The sequence below is a fragment of the Gopherus flavomarginatus genome, chromosome 4 (assembly GCF_025201925.1).
Source record: "Gopherus flavomarginatus isolate rGopFla2 chromosome 4, rGopFla2.mat.asm, whole genome shotgun sequence".
In the NCBI taxonomy this organism is placed as follows: Eukaryota; Metazoa; Chordata; order Testudines; family Testudinidae; genus Gopherus; species Gopherus flavomarginatus.
Window position 1 is genome coordinate 82,496,709 of NC_066620.1, and position 19,717 is coordinate 82,516,425.

Consider the following 19,717-nt stretch of genomic DNA (forward strand, 5'->3'; position numbering starts at 1 on the left):
AATCACTGAGACTTGCACTGTTTCAGTACTGTAACTTCTGTTCACTGTTTGCCATTCATTACTCTTGTCTATATTGTAACATCTGTTCACTGTTTGCCATATTGTAATTCAAACTCCATTTTACAATGCTTACTTCATTTTGTAAAAGCTTGCTGCAACTTTCATTTTTGCAAAACTCTGCTGTAATTGTATTAGTTTAGTTTAGATGTGTGACTGAGGTATGTAGGGATGATGGAATCAAAATCCAGCACCAGCCTGTCCTGATGAAACAGAGTTCAAACACCAACGACTGAAGATGCAGACAACAGCCCTAACAAAGTAAGAAGAGTCCACCCTAAAAAGAAAAGAACAAATGTACAATACAAGGAAGATCAAAGCCAGGTCTGAGGCTGAAAGTCACATCTGCAATTTACACCAAACCCAGAGGCAGTGTGACACAGCAAGACCTATAGACTCTGGATTCAAACTAAAGCCTACAAAAAGGATGAGTGAGATGGAAGACTTGAAAGGGTAAAGTTCTGCTGCCAACGTGGGAGGGCAGACCCAGCCCTTCCTTGTGCCTGGCTTTCCTGGCCAGTTAGCTGCCACAAACTATGAACCCAAGCTGCGAAATCAAGCCACGGACTCAAGCTACGTTCAGGACTGGTAACTATACAGCAGCTGCAGAATTCTGATTTATGTGTATAGGTATTAGTTATTGGTCATAAATCAAATTGTGTTATCATAATAAATGTGGCATCTTTGCCCTGCCCCATGAAATGATCCTGTGTAGTTTTGTCTGCATAACACTGCCCCCACACAGCTAGCCCAAGGCCCCTTTGATCCCCGAGGGCTAGATTCGGAGCTGGGGAGGGGCAGGGCTGGGGGCGCCCCAGCCAGGGTCTCCCACCATGCGCCAGCTCCAGCTGCTAGTCCCGGTAGGGCTGGGGAGCGACAGGACTTCCTCTTCTCCTGCACAGGCTGCTCCCAGGGCTGGGTCAAACCCACCTCTGGGAACCTCCTCCAGCTGCAGGAAGCTCTTGGTCACTCACTTCTGCCCTGCCTTCAGAGCTGGGCTCCCAACCAGCAGCCATGGAGCATTCTGCAGCTGAGGGAGGTTCCCGGAGGTGGAGCTGACCTCCCCCATGCTGCTGGGGGTGCCCCAACCAGGGGCTCCTACCGTGTGCCAGGCTCCAGCTGCTAGTCAGGCTGGGGAGGGATGGGACTTCCTCTTCAGGGCAGAGGAAGTCCTGTCCCTCCCCACCTCAGCCAGGACTAGCAGCTGGAGCCCAGCGCACAGTAGGAGCCCTCTTCCCCTACAATAGCCAGATTTCGTGCGAGAGATCAGATTTCATGGTCCATTATGTGTTTTCATGGCTGTGAATTTGGTAGGGCCCTATTTTATGAATGATACTGAAACTCCTGCCTTGTCTCCTTTGAGTCAAATATGTTAGAAATAAAGTATAGTTTCAATTAAAGCAATCTGAGTAGTGGGACCAGTACCCAAGATGACAGTGGTCAAAAATAACTCACCTGGAAGACACCTCTAACTCAGAATTAGCTATCTATGATTATGATAATCCACGTGCATAGAACACCAATAATGCTTCCGCAGCAGAGATCTGACTGTTTGTAAGGCAGCAATATTCAAATGTTATCCCAGTTAACTGATTTGCATGAGTATGCCCATTAGGCCAGACAGATCCCCGTTAGATTGGTTTAAACTCCATGTAATTCTACTGACTTCATTTGGAGTTACTCCAGATTTACACCAGTCTAAAATCACTGAGATCAGAATCCGGCTCAAAGTATTTTTATTTTAAATGGAATTTGTTTCAATTTGCTAATGTGGAATTGAATTGTAAAGTAATTATATTGTAGGAATGTGGAGTAAAAGTGCATTAATTTAAGGCTAATGTACCGAACTAGTAGTGGTAGAATTTATAAACGGACGTTTTTTTAAAAGCAAAAATATATTATGCTTTGCTGGATAACATTTGCTAAATATGCTTAAATTCATCATGTCCCGATAGTTCCCCGTCTTATTTATGGCTTTGTTAATGCTGTGTTCTCTGGTGGTAATGCTCATACATAAGCAGAAATATAAATTACTGGAATGTCAATAACCAACCACACTGCAGCATTTTAATGCTATTTCGATAAGAATGATTCATGAACATAGAACATTAAAAATCAATAGCAAAAAGCTCCCAAGTTGTACCATCTCAGACTACGTCCTTATTAGCTCTCCTAATTTCAACTTGGTCAGGTGATTGCCTGTTTCTGGATGGGAGATTTCTAAGGGGAACCCACACATAGGAAGTGGTGTTGGTGATTCAGTAGAGTGTGCTCCTACTCCTCAGTCGATATTCAACTAATGGGCTCCAGTAAATTATTGGGGTTATGGGAGATGCTAGGCTAGAGTCTGACCTTTGTTGCTGGTGTAAATCTATAGTAATCCACTTTCTTTTTGGTGTAATATAAAAATGAGACACCGATCACTTCTAGTAATTAATGATTCTGTACCCAATTTTAATCCTACACAAATGTAAATCAAACTGGCTCCAACGAAGTCAATGGAGTTATATCAGAGTAAATAAGATCAGAATCAGGTCCCTCTTCCTCACCAACCCCCAGCCCTGCAAATTGTTAAAACCAGTATTCTGGCCCAATTCCATATAAACCTATATTTAGGCATTATTCTCAGGGCTTGTCTACACAAATATTTAGTTCACAACAAGCTGGAGGCCGAATCTACCCGACACTATCCTGCCATTGTCTAACTGTCCCTGCAGGCCCTGCTGACGCCCATTAACAAACTGTTAACAGTGAATTATGCTAAACCAAATTAGAGACACTAATTCTGAAGGAGAGTGTCCACACAGGGGTTTAATACAGTTTAGCTAATCTACTTTTAATTCACACCTTTAGTTAATTTGGAATAATCTTCCTGAGTATCCCTGTGTAGACAAACCTAAAGTGAATTTTTAAGAGGTACTTTAACTTCCCCCTGGATAAATGAAGAATTAAACAATATCTTACTAAGGCTCTAAGTCTACCTTATCTTCAATGAGATACAATGGACTACAGTTTAAGGGAAGAATTAGGCCCAAAGTAGTTCTTAAGACAATGGAGGTGCTTCTGTTTATCCTAACCCATCTTCAAAAGTACAACTGAAGAATGGCATCCTATTAATTATGAAGGTCCCTCAACCTGGATATAATTTGAAATGAATCAATATTGTTCAAATTGAATTATCACTGATACTCCCATTGTGCTCTGACAAGGAGTTCTCAGTAGGGTTTTACAGGTCCTGTAGTGTTACTATGCAGGTGGAGAGAATCCTACCAGTAATCCTTACCAACTAGTTTATAAGTGGCTGTTTGCAACTTGTACCTCAGCTAGTTTTTCAGTAAAATAATATGGCTGTTTTAATACATTTAATACATCTGGGATGTCCTTTGGTGCGGACACTGCATCTCCTCCTGAACCGCTTTATAATACCTCTGGACTAGGTAACCCCACTCGGGGGTGCTGAAACAACTTGTACAGTGGGGATGCTGAGAGCCATTGAACCAAACTGTAAACTCTGGAAACCACTTGAAGCCAGGGAGTGTGGCAGCGCAACCAGTTCCAGCACCTATGACCCTGCTTGTGGTTAGGGCACTCACCTGGGATGTAGAAGGTCTGAGTTCAGATCCATTCTCCATCTGATTTGGCGCATGGACTTGATCCAAGTTTTCTCGTATGCCAGGCATGTGCCTTAGCCACCAGATTATGGGCTAATCTGGGTTGGGTCTTTCTTAACTTCTCCTGTTGGAGCTGTTCCACTTTGTATAACTAATTAAATGTTTATTGGATCAAGGACTTGAACCTGACTCTCCCCCCTCCCAAGTGAGTACCTTACCCTAACCACCAGGCTATAGAATCAGCCTCTCTCTGAGCTAATACATTTTAACAGTGAAAGTAATTAACTACTGGAACAATGTACCAAGGGTTGTGATGGATTCTGCATCACTGACAATTTTAACATCGAGATTGGATGCTTTTCCTACGACAGATGCTCTAGTTCAAACAGTAATAATTTTGGGGAAGTTCTGTGTTATACAGAAGCTCAGACTAGATGATCAGAGTGGTTCCTTTTGGTTTTGGGATCTATGAATCAATAAAAAGTACTACCACGTATATGCAGAAAAGGCAATAAATAACACTTGCTGCAGGAAACGTACCCGTGTGTTTCCTCAGGCATAATATAGGATTTTGCATATATGTTATTAATAATTATTTGTATAGCAGTAGCCCATAAAAGCCCCAATTTAGATCATGGACCCATTGTGGTAGGCACTACATATACATCTAACAAGGGACAACCCCTTCCGTGAACAGCTTATAATCTAAATAGAGAAAGTGTGACGGAAAAACAGAGGGGTGAAGTGAGTTATCCAAAATCACCCAGTAAGTCACTGACAGAAATAGAACTCAGGTCTCTTAACAAGCCATCCAGTGCCCTATCCACTAGATGGCTATAATATGAGTAGTTAATCACAATTCACTCTGCTGGTCAAAGATACAAATATACAATCTTCACAACTGTTCACTAAACAGGCTACATATTTATTTGAAATGAAATCTCGGCTACTTCTCAAATAGAATTTAGGATTTGCACTGTTTCTTCAGCTCAGTCATCAATTAAATGAATGGAAGGCATAAGACTATCAGCAGAATTAATTAACCTTAAAGAAGAAGAGAATTAGTGTGCTGCTTTTAAGCTCTGGGATTTGAAGGGCTACAGTATCTCACACCAGGATTCACAGGTATTTAAACATAAGGTTGTCTGCAGCAAATTGAAAATAAAACAAACAAAACCCCAAAACAAACAAACAAGCAAACAAACAAGCAAACCAAAGGAATAAAATCTGGTAGTAATATGTTAGCATTCATGATCACTTTTGGACAAAACTGTCACAATCTCTAACGTCTAGGTTCTCTCATTTCTCAAAAGGGGGATAAAAATGAATGGAAATATATTTCATTGACATTATGGCTTGCTGCAGGCTGAAGCTGAAGTGTGTTGACAGCGTCATCTTATTCTAAAACTCCTTGGTATTGCCATAGGAACTGAAGAACTGTGGTGAAGTCCCTTCCTCCACAATTTCCCTGATGAAGTTATAACAGTAAGAAGATATAACGAACATTAACCAGAATGAAATGCCATGATTTTTAATCTTTACCATAGTAACATAGAGTACAGTAACTCTTGAGTGCCCTGATTTCATAGGTAAGTTCTATAGAAAGTTTCTGACCCATTACTACACATCTGGAAGTTAAAAAAATCTCATTGAAGGAGCAAATTATACCCGCTCTCATATCTGGGCAACCTCTCTGAAGTCATGACGGTCCCACTGGTATTCTGAGACAAAAGATGTTCCCAAGTCCTGGTTTTCACTGCCCTGACGTTGGCCTAAAGACTTTTTCAAGTGGGTCTCTAACAGTGACATCTCATCTCTGCATAGCCCAATTAGATTCCTGATTCTACAACTTTTTTAAAAGGGAAGGTAATATTTGCGAAGATGTCAGACTGATATGGGACTAACTTGGTGACTTCGTACCTTTTGAACATAAATGTAAAGGAGGTTGTTTACATGAAGTAATACTGGACTCTGGCATTGCAGCAAGCTGCACTAAGCATCACTGGACTATAGAAGAGCCTTTTATTCATCGAAGGATATCTTAAATTCAGACATTTTATTTGAGAAGTTTTTGCTAAGGCTGGAAAAGGCGTGAAAAATGCAGTTCCAAGACTGGGGGAGAACCTCACAATGAGCCAGATCCTGAAGCTGATTAAGCGCCCTCAATTGCAACTGAAGTTAATGGGAGTTAGGCACTCAGCACTTCCCATGAGGTGATCCACACCTTGTAGATGGAAAAAACTACAGTAAGGGCTAAATTCTATCCTCAGCTATAACTGTGCTACTCCACTGAAATGTATGGGGTAGCTGGGGTGTCACTGGGGTCAGAGTTCAGCCCTAAATATCTAGAGATGAAAGGGATTTGCCAACCCAATGTTATAGCATTCTTTGTAGGCAATCCATGGTGCCACAGAAGCATAGGTTTTGGAAGCAGCTGTTTTCCCATTTTACTATGAGGGAGAGATTGCAAGAAAGTCAGCTGTAAAGTAGAGGAATAACTCAATTTTTTTTAAAGAATAAGATGGAAAACCCCAGAAAGGTAACAAAATAAAGTGCACACTTCAATCAAACGCCTTTAAAACAAGCATTGGAAATGAACCTGCAAGTGTTCTTTTGGAATAAGTTCATAGAAGGAATAAAAAGCATACTCCGCTTGCAAGCCTTCAATAGTGAATTCAGAACCCTCTTTAACAATGCTGAAAAGAAAAACATTCAATATTGATTTAACAAAGTGATCTGAATAAAACATCAACTCAAGGGGTACAGCAACATTCAAGTATTATGAAAGCAAAATTGAAAACACAAAGCTCTTTTACCTGTATCTCTGCTTCGGAGACTGTTTCTCAGCTGATTTGAAAACATGTCCAATATAATACAAAGGAAAAAATAAAAAGTTCCAGTTTGTTGCAAACCATGTCAGAGTGAAGGGTGCATCGAATTTCTTAAAGGTCAATTTTGCTAGCTGGGTTGAACCTGACCAGGAGGAGCAGACACCCAGGACCACTGCCACTCCCCAGAAAAATTTCTTGAGTTGGGTCACTGAGCATTTCCAACAGCAACGATTTCCCCTTCCACTGACTTCCACCCCAGCCTGCATCTGTGCTTCTGCTGGGGCTGGAGATTCCCGGGAGTGCTCATCCCCTGAAGAGATGTAAACACAAGAATTAATAAAGAATTCTACACAGCATTCTACTTTCCAAGAACCAAATCCTGGCCCCATTTGGAGTCAAAGGCAGTTTTATCATCTACCCCAATAAATAAGTATCTTGCCACAAATATGTAGTTCATTTCATATCACACTAAAGCACCTAGCACATTTTGGGGACAATTGCAGTCTAATAATAATTATCATCTCTACAGTTAGAAGTAAGGGGGCAAAATGAAAAGTGAAATTACACCCTGTTTTGTAGTCATTACGTTAGAAGATTTACAAAAATAATACTGAACTCTGCTATGACATGCAAATGAATGAATGTTGTGCTGTTTAGCTTCATGAAAGATCAATGGGAATAACAGCAACACTCACAACCAATACTGTCTTGGGAGTCTTAGAACTGCATATTTTATGCAACATCGTGTTTCTTTTTAAAGAGGAGAGAGGAAAATTTATTTATTCTTTCAATTACACTGGCATTACTCTGGAGTAACAGCAATGGGCTAGTGTTGTTGGTATGGCTGGAGCAACTGCTGAACTCCCGTAATCCCTGGCTGGTGAAACAGCCCTTTGGAAGGCTGTTACCAGTTGGTGAAACTCAGAGCAGCCTTTGGGATTCTCTAAATTGCACTAGGGACTAGGTCACCTTAGCCTGCACCTCCTTGAGTCCTGTACCAACCAGGGTTCAGCCAGACCTGAGGAACATGCCCAGTGACTTCAAATTTACACCAGTGTAACTGCAATCAAAATATGGCCCAGGGAAACCAATTTTCAAACATTGATATTTTAACAGAATGTGCAAAATCCATATTTGGCTGCTCGAATCTGCATATAGGCATGTAAACTGGGTAGTTGGGCACCTATGTGCCCATTTGAGTGATGAGTTATAGCATTGCAGTAGGCACATTACATGGCTAAATTTGAAAACTTGGCCACCATTTTATTCTTTGCCTGAAAGTAGCTGAATGACAGCCAGTATGTCTTCTCTATTACCAGCTGTGACGCTGACAGATTGGTCAATTTGTGTGTGACCCATACCAACTTAACAGGAGGCACTGAAATGGTAAATAGGGCCATTCCTTGTAGGTAGTTCTCAAAGCCATGTTAAGTAGACTAGAATCTTTAATATGTTTGCTTGTATTGTTTGTTAGAGAATCAAAATGTGGATGTTGTGGGTTTGTGTTTACCTATATCTTGTTAGAAGTTAACAATGTAACCAGATTAGTTTGTAGATACTAATTCCCTTTCATGTCTTAATTGCATGTGAACGGGTCAATTAACCTTAAGATCAAAGACATAGGCTACTGTAGGAAATGATATTATTTACATTTGTCTTCAGCTTCATTGTCTATGCCATAATGAACTGCCTTTACAACTTGATTGGTTAACTGCCTTATGTTAATGAATACAATTAGTTACCTGTGTATGCATAGGAAACAGGAGATTAACTTCAAAGCAAAGAGCCTGCTGTGGCAATTGCTGTCAAGAGACTTATCCAATGGCTTCAACTATAAAGGAAACTTCGAGCCTGATCCTTTTTATTTCAGATCTGTTTAAACTTTGACAGGGAAAGTCTAAACCAGAAGACTGAGATCTCCAGGATTTCTTTGGATTTACCTTGGAATTCTCATGGAAGAATTTGAACAAACTCTGCACTTGGACTGTATCCTTTTAAATTGGTTCCAGAAAGACTTTTACAAATCAGCAGCCTCACCATCTCTGCTTTGAAACTAATCTAAGAACTTTACACACACTTGTATGTATTTTGATCTCTTAACCATATGCAAATCTTTCTTTTTTCTTTTATTACTATACCTTAGATTTACTTAATAAGGATTGGCTGTAAGCATGTATTTGGGTGAGATGTGAAATATTCATTGACCTAGTGGGCAATGGGTCTGGTCCCTTGGGACTGGTAGAACTTTAAATATGGTGAATAAGGCTTTCAATAACTCCTCACTATATTAGACTTGTCTGCTGGATGGAAGCCAAAGGTTGGATTGCTTAAAGGGGACTGTAGTTTGGCTTCTTGGTAACCAGTGTGGTATTACAGAAGCTATATGGTTACTAGCTTGGTGAATCTAATTAATTATAGACTAAACTGCCAGTTCTGGGAATTGTCTGCCCTATTCCTTACAGTTTGCCCTGAGTAAACATTCTCAGTGTGGCCCCTCCAGGCACCATGTTCACACCAGCATATACTGTACTTTTACCTTCTGAACTAAAGGCCAGTCCTATATGCTGATGAATGGCATTGATGGTCCTCAGCATATTTCAGGAAGTGCTCTGCTCCCTGAAGGACCAGTCCCCTAACAAGCTTTCAGATGGCTGTCTAAAGTCATTCAAGCACTGTTTAAGTCATTAATCATCTGCATGTGATGCTGTTATGCAGTGTTTTAATTTTAAAAGCTGATTTCTTTAAGGTATACTAGTCCATTCATTCTGAACACAGATGAAATGCTAATTCGTGTTGAGGGGATGGAACCTAGAAAGCTTCAAATGCATTCACAGGTCATTTAATACACTGAAAAGTAGAAACCAAAAGTTCTGTATCACTATGAAATTTAAATCCAGGTTATGGGACATCCACACATAATTTTTTTTTACTGAAGAGATTATGCAATCTGTATGTTGAACTGTTATATGTCTCTTTAGAGTTTTACACTGTGACTTGGGTGTTTACTGATATAAGCTAATACGTGTGTAAGCCAATACAAATGTAGACCAAAGGTATTCTCCAATAGTACACTCTGTGTTCCTACTTAACCCTAAAAAAAAGATCAAGTACATGATACGAGGTAACTATATCATCTAATAAAACTATTTTGACACAGAAAAAAAGAAAAAAGAACTCCCTCCCTGCCCCCGATTAAGCACAATGGGGTGTTTTCAAAACTTGTGCATCAGTTGCACATCTAGACATCAAAAAATGGGGCCACGCGTAAGTATACAGGAGCAAGGATATTTAAGTAGATATGCAGTTATATAAGATTTTTTTTAATGGGTTTAAAATGTTCACACAGAAGTAGGGAAAAGAGAGTGCTAATCTCTTAGTCATCTACTTTCAATTTTCAGTGGAAAACCCATGTGGGCAACTTCCCATGTAAATTTACATGCACTAAAGGGTCAACTTATTATCCAAAGTTAATAAAACATTACGTTAAAAATACATTTAGATTACAGAATCAATCACTCAAAGTTAGGAAATGCCAGAAGTGAGACAGATAGACTTGTTTACTAAACCTTAATTCATGTCCCCTTGTGTGGATGCATTATTATACCTTTTTTAAATTACATGATCACATGTAATTAAAGCTTCCAGCCTCATTCAACACATAGACTGGACTGAATTCAGTGACCAAGACAGCTGTTCAATTTTTTTTCTTTTTAATCATTCAGTGTGTAATTCCCCACACTTATAAGCTGTACACAATATAACCCTTGCAATGAATAAGGAATTATTAATTTCCTCATAGTCTTCTTTATGGCATGTGTCACTGTAGCACTGAGTGATTCACAAATTTTAATGAATTTACCTTCATTACACCTCTTCCCCACTTTACTCTTATTCCTGATCTAAGGTCAGTAGCGTAGCTAGCGGGGTGCAGGGGGAGCAGTCGCTTCCCCTCAGCACATTTTCCAAAAACAGCACCTGCAGGGCCGGTGCTGGGAGCAGCATAGCCAGAGGAGCCATGGGGGGGTGTGGGTGGCAGGTGCGGCCGGAGGAGCGAAGGGGCCAGCTCCTCAGCCATCGCGCCCCATGTTCAGCACGGCCCCAACATCACCACAGCCACCACAGCAGGCCCCGGTCATGCCGCGGGATAGCACACAGCACCCCGGCCCCGCGCGGTGTCCTCCCCGTGGAGCCTCCGCTCCCCAGCCCGCCCCGGGCACATGCGGCGCGTCCTTTGACCCTGTCTCTTTTGTACCTCATGCCATATAACATGCATTAGCTTTGGGAAATGGTCTCGCCCCCTCAGGCTTTTCAGCACTTAGATCTGCAATAGAATTATTTTCCCAAGTAGGTGAGGATGTGTGAGGTTTTTCCTCTGCTTTTCCTGAATTTGTATGTGCACACAGAGGGTCTGTCTATACTGCAATCAGAGGTGTGGCTGCAGCACATGTAGATATACCAGAGCTAGCTTTGATATAGCCAGCTTGATAACAATAGCAATGAAGCTCTGACAGCAGGGTCTAGCATTTGAGTACATACCCAGGGTCCTGGGAAGGGTTGTTCAGCCCACGCTGCCACTGCTATTGTTATTTGAGCGAGCTACATGAAAGCTAGCTCGGGTAATCTACACATGTTGCAGTCACACCTCTAATTGCAATGAAGATATTCCTTTAGGCCCAAATGCGGAGTGTCACTGTGGCTGTGTAAGATCCAAACAGAGCATAAACAATGTGCTACCTCTGCACTCATGGGTTAGAAAGCAGAAAACAAGCACGGGGACCTTAATATATTGGGGATGTGGCCAGAATTCAAGCACAGTATAGATCCCCGACTCTGGTAAGGTGGCCAGGTGTCCGGTTTTCAACTGGAAAGTTCAGTCAAAAAGGGGACCTGACAGTAAAGTCTGGTTACTGCAGGCGGGACACTGGGTTATCACCTACGCCAGCCCCTGCTCAGCCATCTCCAACCTCTGTCAAGCAGCTGCAGATCCCAGCCCCAGCTCTGCAGGCAAGTCCCTCCCAATCTGGGGAGAGGAGAAAAGCAGAGAGCAACAGAGGCAGTGGGGAAGAGCATCAAATGGGAGGTGGAGCCTCAGGGGACGAGGTGGGATGGGAGGGGGCCTTGGAGGAAGAGGTGGGGTGAGGGAGGTTCCGGCACTCTGGCTGGAATGTCCGTTTTTTAAACATTACGAAGTTGGCAACCCTATCCCTGACACCAAATTCCACATGGGGGCAGGAGAGAGGGGAATAGTGGGTAGTGCTTCTTCTCCAATACCTTGCAGTAGTTGCTGTAGCCAGGCACCAGAGATGGCTGAAGCTAGCTTTGAATGGAGGGGTAGTGGGGTGGCTGCTCTGCATGGGGAGCAAGGGGAGCTACTGAGACTCAGCTGGGCTCTAGACTGGGAAGAGGGACTAAAGCAGTTTGCATCTCTCTTGCTGGCTACTGGGGGTTGCTCCTCCCGGCCCTATCATCCCAGTTTCTAACTGCTCCCCGGCTGGATCCCGGGTGCTTGCAGTGGCTGCTCCAGCCACTCCGGGTCCTGCTCTCATGCACTTGCATGCAGTTTACAGGGCACGCTGGTTCCCAGAGTGCATAGTGGAATGATGCCCAAGGGCATAAACATAGGTCAGCCCACGCAACAGTTCCATTGTGGGAGCACTAGATTCTACTGCCCCCGTTTGCACCACCCTTGCCAGGGACCAAATATTGGGCTGAGAATTGTCTTCTCAGCCCTATTATTATTTTTATGCACACATTCCTGAGACAACCGCCCAATTAGACGTCTCATATGGAAATACCAGCATCTTTAAGATACATTCCATGGCAATTACAACTTGTAAAAGAGAGCAAAATTTTGCACTTTACATATAATTCATAGGCAAAATGAATCATCCATATGCACTTAAACCTATGTGTTAAATACACCAACAGAGGTGTTCACACTGCACAAATGCAGTGAAATACAATACTGTATGTATCACTTTACTTTGAAAATGATCTCACAGATCAGGGTTTGAATTTCTAAGGATGCTCGTACCTTAGACCATCTAATTTGCATGCTGGATGAAGTAAAACTTATTCCTGTCAAAATGAGCTACATAACGTTGGAGAAAAAGTCCTGTGCCTCCCTTCAAAAAGCTTTTTCAAGCTTACCCTATTGTATAAGAGTTCTGCATGTAGTTTCTTTTAATTTGTCCTGTAAGAAAAACTGCACCATCCATCTTTGATTTCCTGTATTTATGGAGGGCTAGAATATGTCATACAGGTACAGTCATCAATTGGGAAAGTTGCATTGTCCTGGAGAGAGAGTGCCAGCGACATTGTCCCAGAATCAGATTGCCTCCTGAAGCTGTATAAAGTGTACGGAAGTATACAAACTGCAACACCTTTTTAAAGTGTTCAGAGATCTCCTACATCTATCCTGGTGGGATCAGACAGTGTATTGGCTGGCATGTATGATAGATGAAGCTACAGCTTTGCTTATCTTCTCCCTTCCCTGCCTCCCTAGATCAGTGGTATCCAAACTTTTCTGATCGCGCACCCCTATCAATAAAATTTTTTTAGCATGCACCCCCTGCCGTGCTATTTTTGCCTCCCCAAGCAAAAAAAAAAAAGAAAAAAAAAGGTGCTCGGACTCCCGCCCGAACTGCCATGCACCCCAAAGAATCCTCCTGCGCACTCCACTTTGGAGACCACTGCCCTGGGGAAATGTCTCTGGAGTAGTCCCTTGAGTGGAGTGGAGCGCATTTCTGGCCAGTTTCTGTGCAAATGCACAAGAGGGAGGAAAGACTCCTCACTCCCTTTCCACCAGAGCACATCAGCATACAGGTCAGTTAGAATCTAGCTCTGCCTCTGTATCATACCAACAAAGTGCCTTTTATATTTGCTAATGTAGTACACTAAAGACATTCTATTTTCTGATCTCGAGATTTCCAGCATTTATGCTCCCTTTGCTCCTTCCCAGCAGGCTGAAGTATACACTAGGGGCAGTCAATCATGACAACAGGACAAAGAAAAAGTACTTTTGTTTTTTTAAAGAAAACTTTCATTCAATCGTTTCTACTTTTTATCCTCATAAATTGTCATTCTCTCATCTTAGCCATTGCCCCTTATCATTCAGTGACAATGAAGGGAAGCAGCCTTCACAACCAAGGACAGTGCCTATGCCCAATAGCTGGGCCGCCCAGAGGATTCAGGGGGCCTGGGGTCTTCGGCAGCGGGTCCCACTTCGGCGGTAATTCGGTGATGAAGGGTCCTTCCGCCCCAGGGCAGAAGGACCCCCCCCGCTGCCGAAGACTTGGAGCATAAGAAGCTCCGGGGGCCTGGGCCCTGCGAGAGTTTTCCAGGGCCGCCAGAGCGAATGAAGGATCCTGCTCCAGGACCCCCGAAAAACTCTCGTGGGGGCCCCTGCGGGGCCCAGGGCAAATTGCCCCACTCTCCTTCCCCTCTGGGCGGCCCTGCCCAATAGCAGCTGTCCTTCTGCAATCCTCCCCAGAGACTAAGGCCATGTCTACACTACCACTTATGTCAGCAAAACTTATGTTGCCCAAGGTGTGTGGGAAAAAACAGCCTCTACCTCCCGCCGAGTGTTGTAGTGCTATGCTGGTGAGAGAGCTTCTCTCATCAGCACAGACTGGCTACATGAGCGATCTTACAATGGTGCAGCTGCATCCATACAGCTGTGCCGGTGTAAGTTTGCTAGTGTAGACATGGCCTCAGTGTCTACACTACTCTGTCTACACCTGCTCAGAAACTACTTGACGGCACAAGTCTCTTGTGCACTGTTAGTAGTTAAAGACTTAACATGAACACTACAGGGACATCTTATAGCTAACCTGTGTGGTCTAATAAAGTGATACTGATAAAAACTAAGATCCTGATTCTGTCTGCTCTAACACCACCAGTGTAAATCAGGAGAAACACCACTGAAGTCACCGAAATGAAAAATGATATGAGATTAGACCCCATTTGTTCAATTTATCAATTATATTTATTCAATTATCTGTTAACTATTTTAACCACTGTTAATCTGCATCACTAATGGAGGACGGAGGTTAAACGTGTGTAGTATGCCTACTCCAGGCTTCTGGAATCATCAACTGTCCCTCGTGATCTGAGGACCTGAGTCAGGAAGATACTGAAGCAAACACCTACTGTGAGCAATCTCACTGACTTCAGTGGGACTACTCTTGTGCTTAAATTTAAGCACATGCTTAAACAGCTTCCTAAACTGGGGCCCAAAAGGAGTTAAGCTTTTCTTAATTTTGAAAGAAAGAGGATTCTTCACATGATAAAGGATCTCACTAACAATTACAATGAGCAAACCTTAAGGTGTTTGTGCATCACAAGTCACTCAAACTATTCTTTGATAGTTTGGGCATTTCACAAAAGAACTTTGGGGAAAATAGTAGTGGGAAAAGAGGATCTGGCAAAACAGCTACATTAGATGGTACTTGAAACTCAAAAGGTTAGAATTTGGGGTCTAATTTCAAATCCATAATGTTGAAGAAGTTCAAAATTAACCAAAATATTTTCACACAGCTCTAACTGTGATGTCTTTTGTTGTTTACACACAAGAATTACAATATCAAGAAATCATACACAGCTGTGTCCCAAATAACCATGTTCACTAAACAGACAAGACCCAACTACATAATATTGATGCTCTGATTGGATTCTGGTGGCTTTCCAAACAGAGAACACAGTATGCTGCTCTTGACTAGAGGGGTCACAAGCTATTTAAAGGTATACTACCCCATACTGCTTAAACTATATGATTGTTACTTATATTACTAGGGTTTCAGAGCTCCTAAAGCGCATCCTGTGAAGAAGAGACTACATTCCTTATCATGGTTGGTATCACAGAAAACCATAAATGTCAAAGGGGCAACAGAACTAACGTATTACATTTCATCAGTGAAAGACTGATTAATGTATCAATTTTTAAAAATAGCAAATTATTCCCTTATACAAAATAATAGCAAACTATTGTGTATTACATGCGATGAATTTCGAAATAGGAAATATTAGGTAAAAATAAACTTTCAATTGCATAAAATTAGCCTTAGACGTATTAAGTTTCCCTTTCTATTTTTACATATTCCCTCTTTCTCTATTAAACATTCAGAAAATATTTCCTGGAAAATATATATTCTAATTTGTTAGGGGAAATTGAGATGATAAATTATCCAGTCCAAACTGAAACAGCTTGGAAAGTTGTACTAAAAAGGGGCTGTTTAGTTTATTCCCAGAGGCACCAGCTGCGTATTTTGCGTATGGGTAAGGACAGCCCTGTCAAGAGGGGAATCATGCACGTCATAGCCAGAGAAAACATGTCTGTGATAGTCTGAAATTGAGATGTTTTTGTTTTTATTCCTTATTTTTATTCTCATTTTGAACTGAAGTTGCATTAGAACGCTCAAAAGGATCCCGCAGTCTTCACTGCAACTAAGAAAGAACCTTGGGGTGAAATCCTGGCCCCAGTGAAGTCAATTGGAGTTTTGACATTGTCTTTAATGGGTCCAGGATTTCACCCCTGGAGTGTGGAAGCAGAGCTTTCATAGAATAAAACTCCCATGACCAAAGACACAGTATTGGGTTCTGGAGCAAATATCTTGCTAGATCTGTACGGGATTTCAGTCTGCAGAAAGGTTTAGACATGTTTGATCTTAGTAATGAAAAAGAGATTGGATTCTCAGCAAGAAACTGTTATATTGATTAACCAATAGTTTGAGCACCACGTGAGCAAGTGAATGTCCTTCTCAAGGAATGGCTTCATCTCGGATGAAGTCTATCCATACATCCAGGCATTTATATTGAGCTCACTGCAGGTGTAGGTGAGTTCATGCTGGAAGAGTAGACATGCTGATTACAGAATTAATCAAGGACACGAAAATCTTCAAAAATAGGGATAAACTTCTTTCTACAGTATCTGTCTGTCTTAGATATTTCTAAAATTCCTGTCTGCTTTATTAAACTTGAGACAGAAAATGTTGCTATGGGTGATTCCGTTTATTAAAAGAGTACCTACTCTTGATCCTACAGCCCACTAGTTTCTCACATGTTAAATTTTGACTTCATTTGATTGTGGCTAGTTATGAAGATAAAGAGCTGAAGGCAACAAAAACTGCTCACAACACTTTATTTATCTGCTACAATTTAGAACAAGACATTTGGAGAAGCTGTTGTCTGTCAGCTGGTGGCCAGACACTTGAATAGACTTGACAAATTAGCAGAGCCTATGTTGGCTGGACTCACTGAGTGAGCATGCAAGTCCCATGTGATATGGCAGCTAAGAACCCAGGAGAGGCCCTTGTGATCTCTAGGCAGTGGCTTTACCATAAGAACTAGAAAGATGCTCCGCTCTGACAATCTCAGTAGTCATGCTGCTCGACTTGCCTTAGCAAGAAGTCACTCTGCATAGCAAAGAGCACACTTACCTGCAGGGATCCTAGTTTTTGTTTTTATCTCCAATTACTCTCTTGCTGTTCTTTCAAAAAAAGGAGAGAGAAAGAGAGAGAGACTTTTGTAGATGTTAGAAAGAAATGGCCTTCATTGGTGCAATTACATCCCACTGTTCCGCATTTGGTCAGTCAATTGTGGAGGTCAAATTCATGTGTTTTCAGTGCAAAAGACATTCCCTTCTTTGTTGAAAGTTGCATTGTGGAAGCTGAGATGACTACGGAAAAGGCACACGCTGGTGTTTTAAAATGGTATTAGGTTTGGCCTACACAGCTTTTATATTCTCTGTGGTTGAATTATCCAGCCCAGCCACATTAATTGCATATTCTTATTACAATCTCATATGTGATGACTCATGGGATCGTGTTGGATAATCAGCTGAACACGATCTTTCAGTGCAACGCTGTGGCCAAAAGGGCTAATGCAATCCTTGGATGTATAAACAGGGGAATATTGAATAGGGAGGTTATATTACCTCTGTATTTGGCACTAGTGTGACCGCTGCTGGAATACTGTGTCCACTTCTGGTGTCCACAATTCAAGAAGGATGTTGCTAAATTGGAGAGGGTTCAGAGAAGATCAAGAAGAATGATTAAAGGATTAGAAAAGCTGCCTTTTAGCACAGACTCAAGGATCTCAATCTATTGAGCTTAACAAAGAGAAGGTTAAGAGGTGACTTGATAACAATTTGTAAATATCTACATGAGGAACAAATATTTAATAATGGGCTCCTCAATCTCTAGCAGAGAAAGGTACAACTTGATCCAATGGCTGGAAGCTAGACAAATTCAGGTCAGAAATAAGACATACATTTTTAACAGTGTGGGGAATTATTCACTGGAACAGTTTACCAAGGATCATGGTAGATTCACCATCACTGGCAATTTTTAAATCAAGACTAGATGTTTTTAAAAAGATGTGATGTAGGAATGATTTCAGGGAAGTTCTATGGTGATATAGAGCAGGTCAGACCAGATGATCACAGTGGTCCCTCCTGGCCTGGGAATCTATCAGTCTATCTCCTGAGTATGTTATCTGACCAACAACATTAACATTAACAGCGATACTGGGCCAGATTTACCCGCATTGCTCCAAGAAGGTACAAACTGTACCTTGCTATATCAGCAAAAGATTCTGGGTCCAGTGGAGGAATTCATTTCTCAAGTTGGATAGGCAAAGATTCCAGTAACATTTATGCCAAAGCAAGACAGATTTAAGTTCTACAGAAAGCTCCTCAAGAACCTAGCAACAGAAATCGCATTGACACATTCCCTGGCTACTCTAGCAAGATCCTCTTTCTGGATAGGGCCACAAACTTTGGTGGCAGCACTGGCTGCTGGAATGCCCTGCTGTGGAGGAGGTTGTGAGCAGCATAGGGTACCATAATCAATGCCATGTCCTTCCTATTGTCTTTAGCACTATGCCAGCATCTCTACCAGCAGAAGCCAATGCTGATCCTGGAGTGACTCTGCTCCATTATCTGTAGGATATCTGCTTCTTGAGGAATATTACCCAGGGTCTGATCTGCCATCTGAGAATTTAAGAAGGAGGTCGGATTCTGGGCTAAAGGATGCAGAGTGGTTCCTCTACCAGTACTTCAACTGAACAAAGGGAGCTGCTTTGGTATATTGCACTATATCCTCTGCTGAGCCCAACATACAATGTGAAAACACATCTGCTACATAATTTATGTGCTTTTTCAGTATGAAACTGTAGGGTTTCTGTGCTAGTACCATATCAGGGCATTACAGCATTTATGAACCCTATCTTTTCTTTATCATTGACTTCCCTCTAAATGGAGGAATTTGAAGAACTTCCTTACTATGAAGAGTCCTGCCTAAAAATATTATTTTTTAAGCTCTCTAGAGGGGAAAGGTGGGGAGACAGCATTTGCTTCTGTAGAAAACTAATACAATGTAAACAGGAAGCATCAATAGTAGATTTTGTGAACTGAAGTTTTGATTATACTATGTTCAGAGTTCTAGTGGGAGATATTTTAAAATGAAATCAATTGACTAGCAATAATTTTTCTAGGCTGTTTTTTGGGAGTGAACACTTCAATTAATTCAAGATACCTAGAACAATGTTTTTTCAATCAGGGGTACACATACTCCTGGCGGAATGCAGAGATCTTCCACGGGTATATCAACTCATCTAGATATTTGCCTAGTTTTATAACAAGCTACATAAAAAGCACTAGCGAAATCGGTACAAACTAAAATTTCATACAATGACTTCTTTATACTGATCTATATACTATACACAGAAATGTAAATACAATATTTATATTCCAAATGATTTATAACTATATGGTAAAAATGAGAATGTAAACAATTTTTCAGTAATAACGTGCTGTGACATTTCTGTATTTTTATGTCTAATTTTGTAAGCAAGTAGTTTTTAAGTGAGCTGAGTCTTGGGGGTACACAAGACAAATCAGACTCCTAAAAGAGGTACAGTAGTCTGGAAAGGTTGAGAGCCACTGGCCTAGAAGATACCAAAAATGAATCAGGATGTGACTGGGTGAAATTTAATAGCCTGTGATAGATAGGAGGCCAGACTAGATCAGCTAATGGTCCTTTCTGGCCTTAAACTCTATAAATCTATTAATCTAAATTAAAACACTTTTTTTTCAAACTGCATATGTATTCACATACGCATTTGTCTTTAAAAGTGACAAAGCATGAAGAAATATTCAATAACTATTATCATCTGGCTTCACAAAGCAATAAAGTTTCCATTTTAGCATTCCCCAACAGT

The 19,717-nt window shown here is 41.4% G+C and overlaps 1 protein-coding gene across 4 annotated transcripts in view; it reads right to left on the minus strand.

The window, feature by feature from the left end:
• The window catches only part of SLC35F3 (solute carrier family 35 member F3), a 302,289-nt gene that overhangs the window by 88,035 nt on the left and 194,537 nt on the right, over positions 1–19,717 (minus strand). For all 4 annotated transcript variants that reach the window (XM_050951543.1, XM_050951546.1, XM_050951544.1 and 1 more), the window contains one exon: positions 6,485–6,809. In XM_050951543.1, coding sequence (XP_050807500.1) covers positions 6,485–6,809 — 325 coding nt within the window. The remainder of the gene's footprint in view (positions 1–6,484; positions 6,810–19,717) is intronic.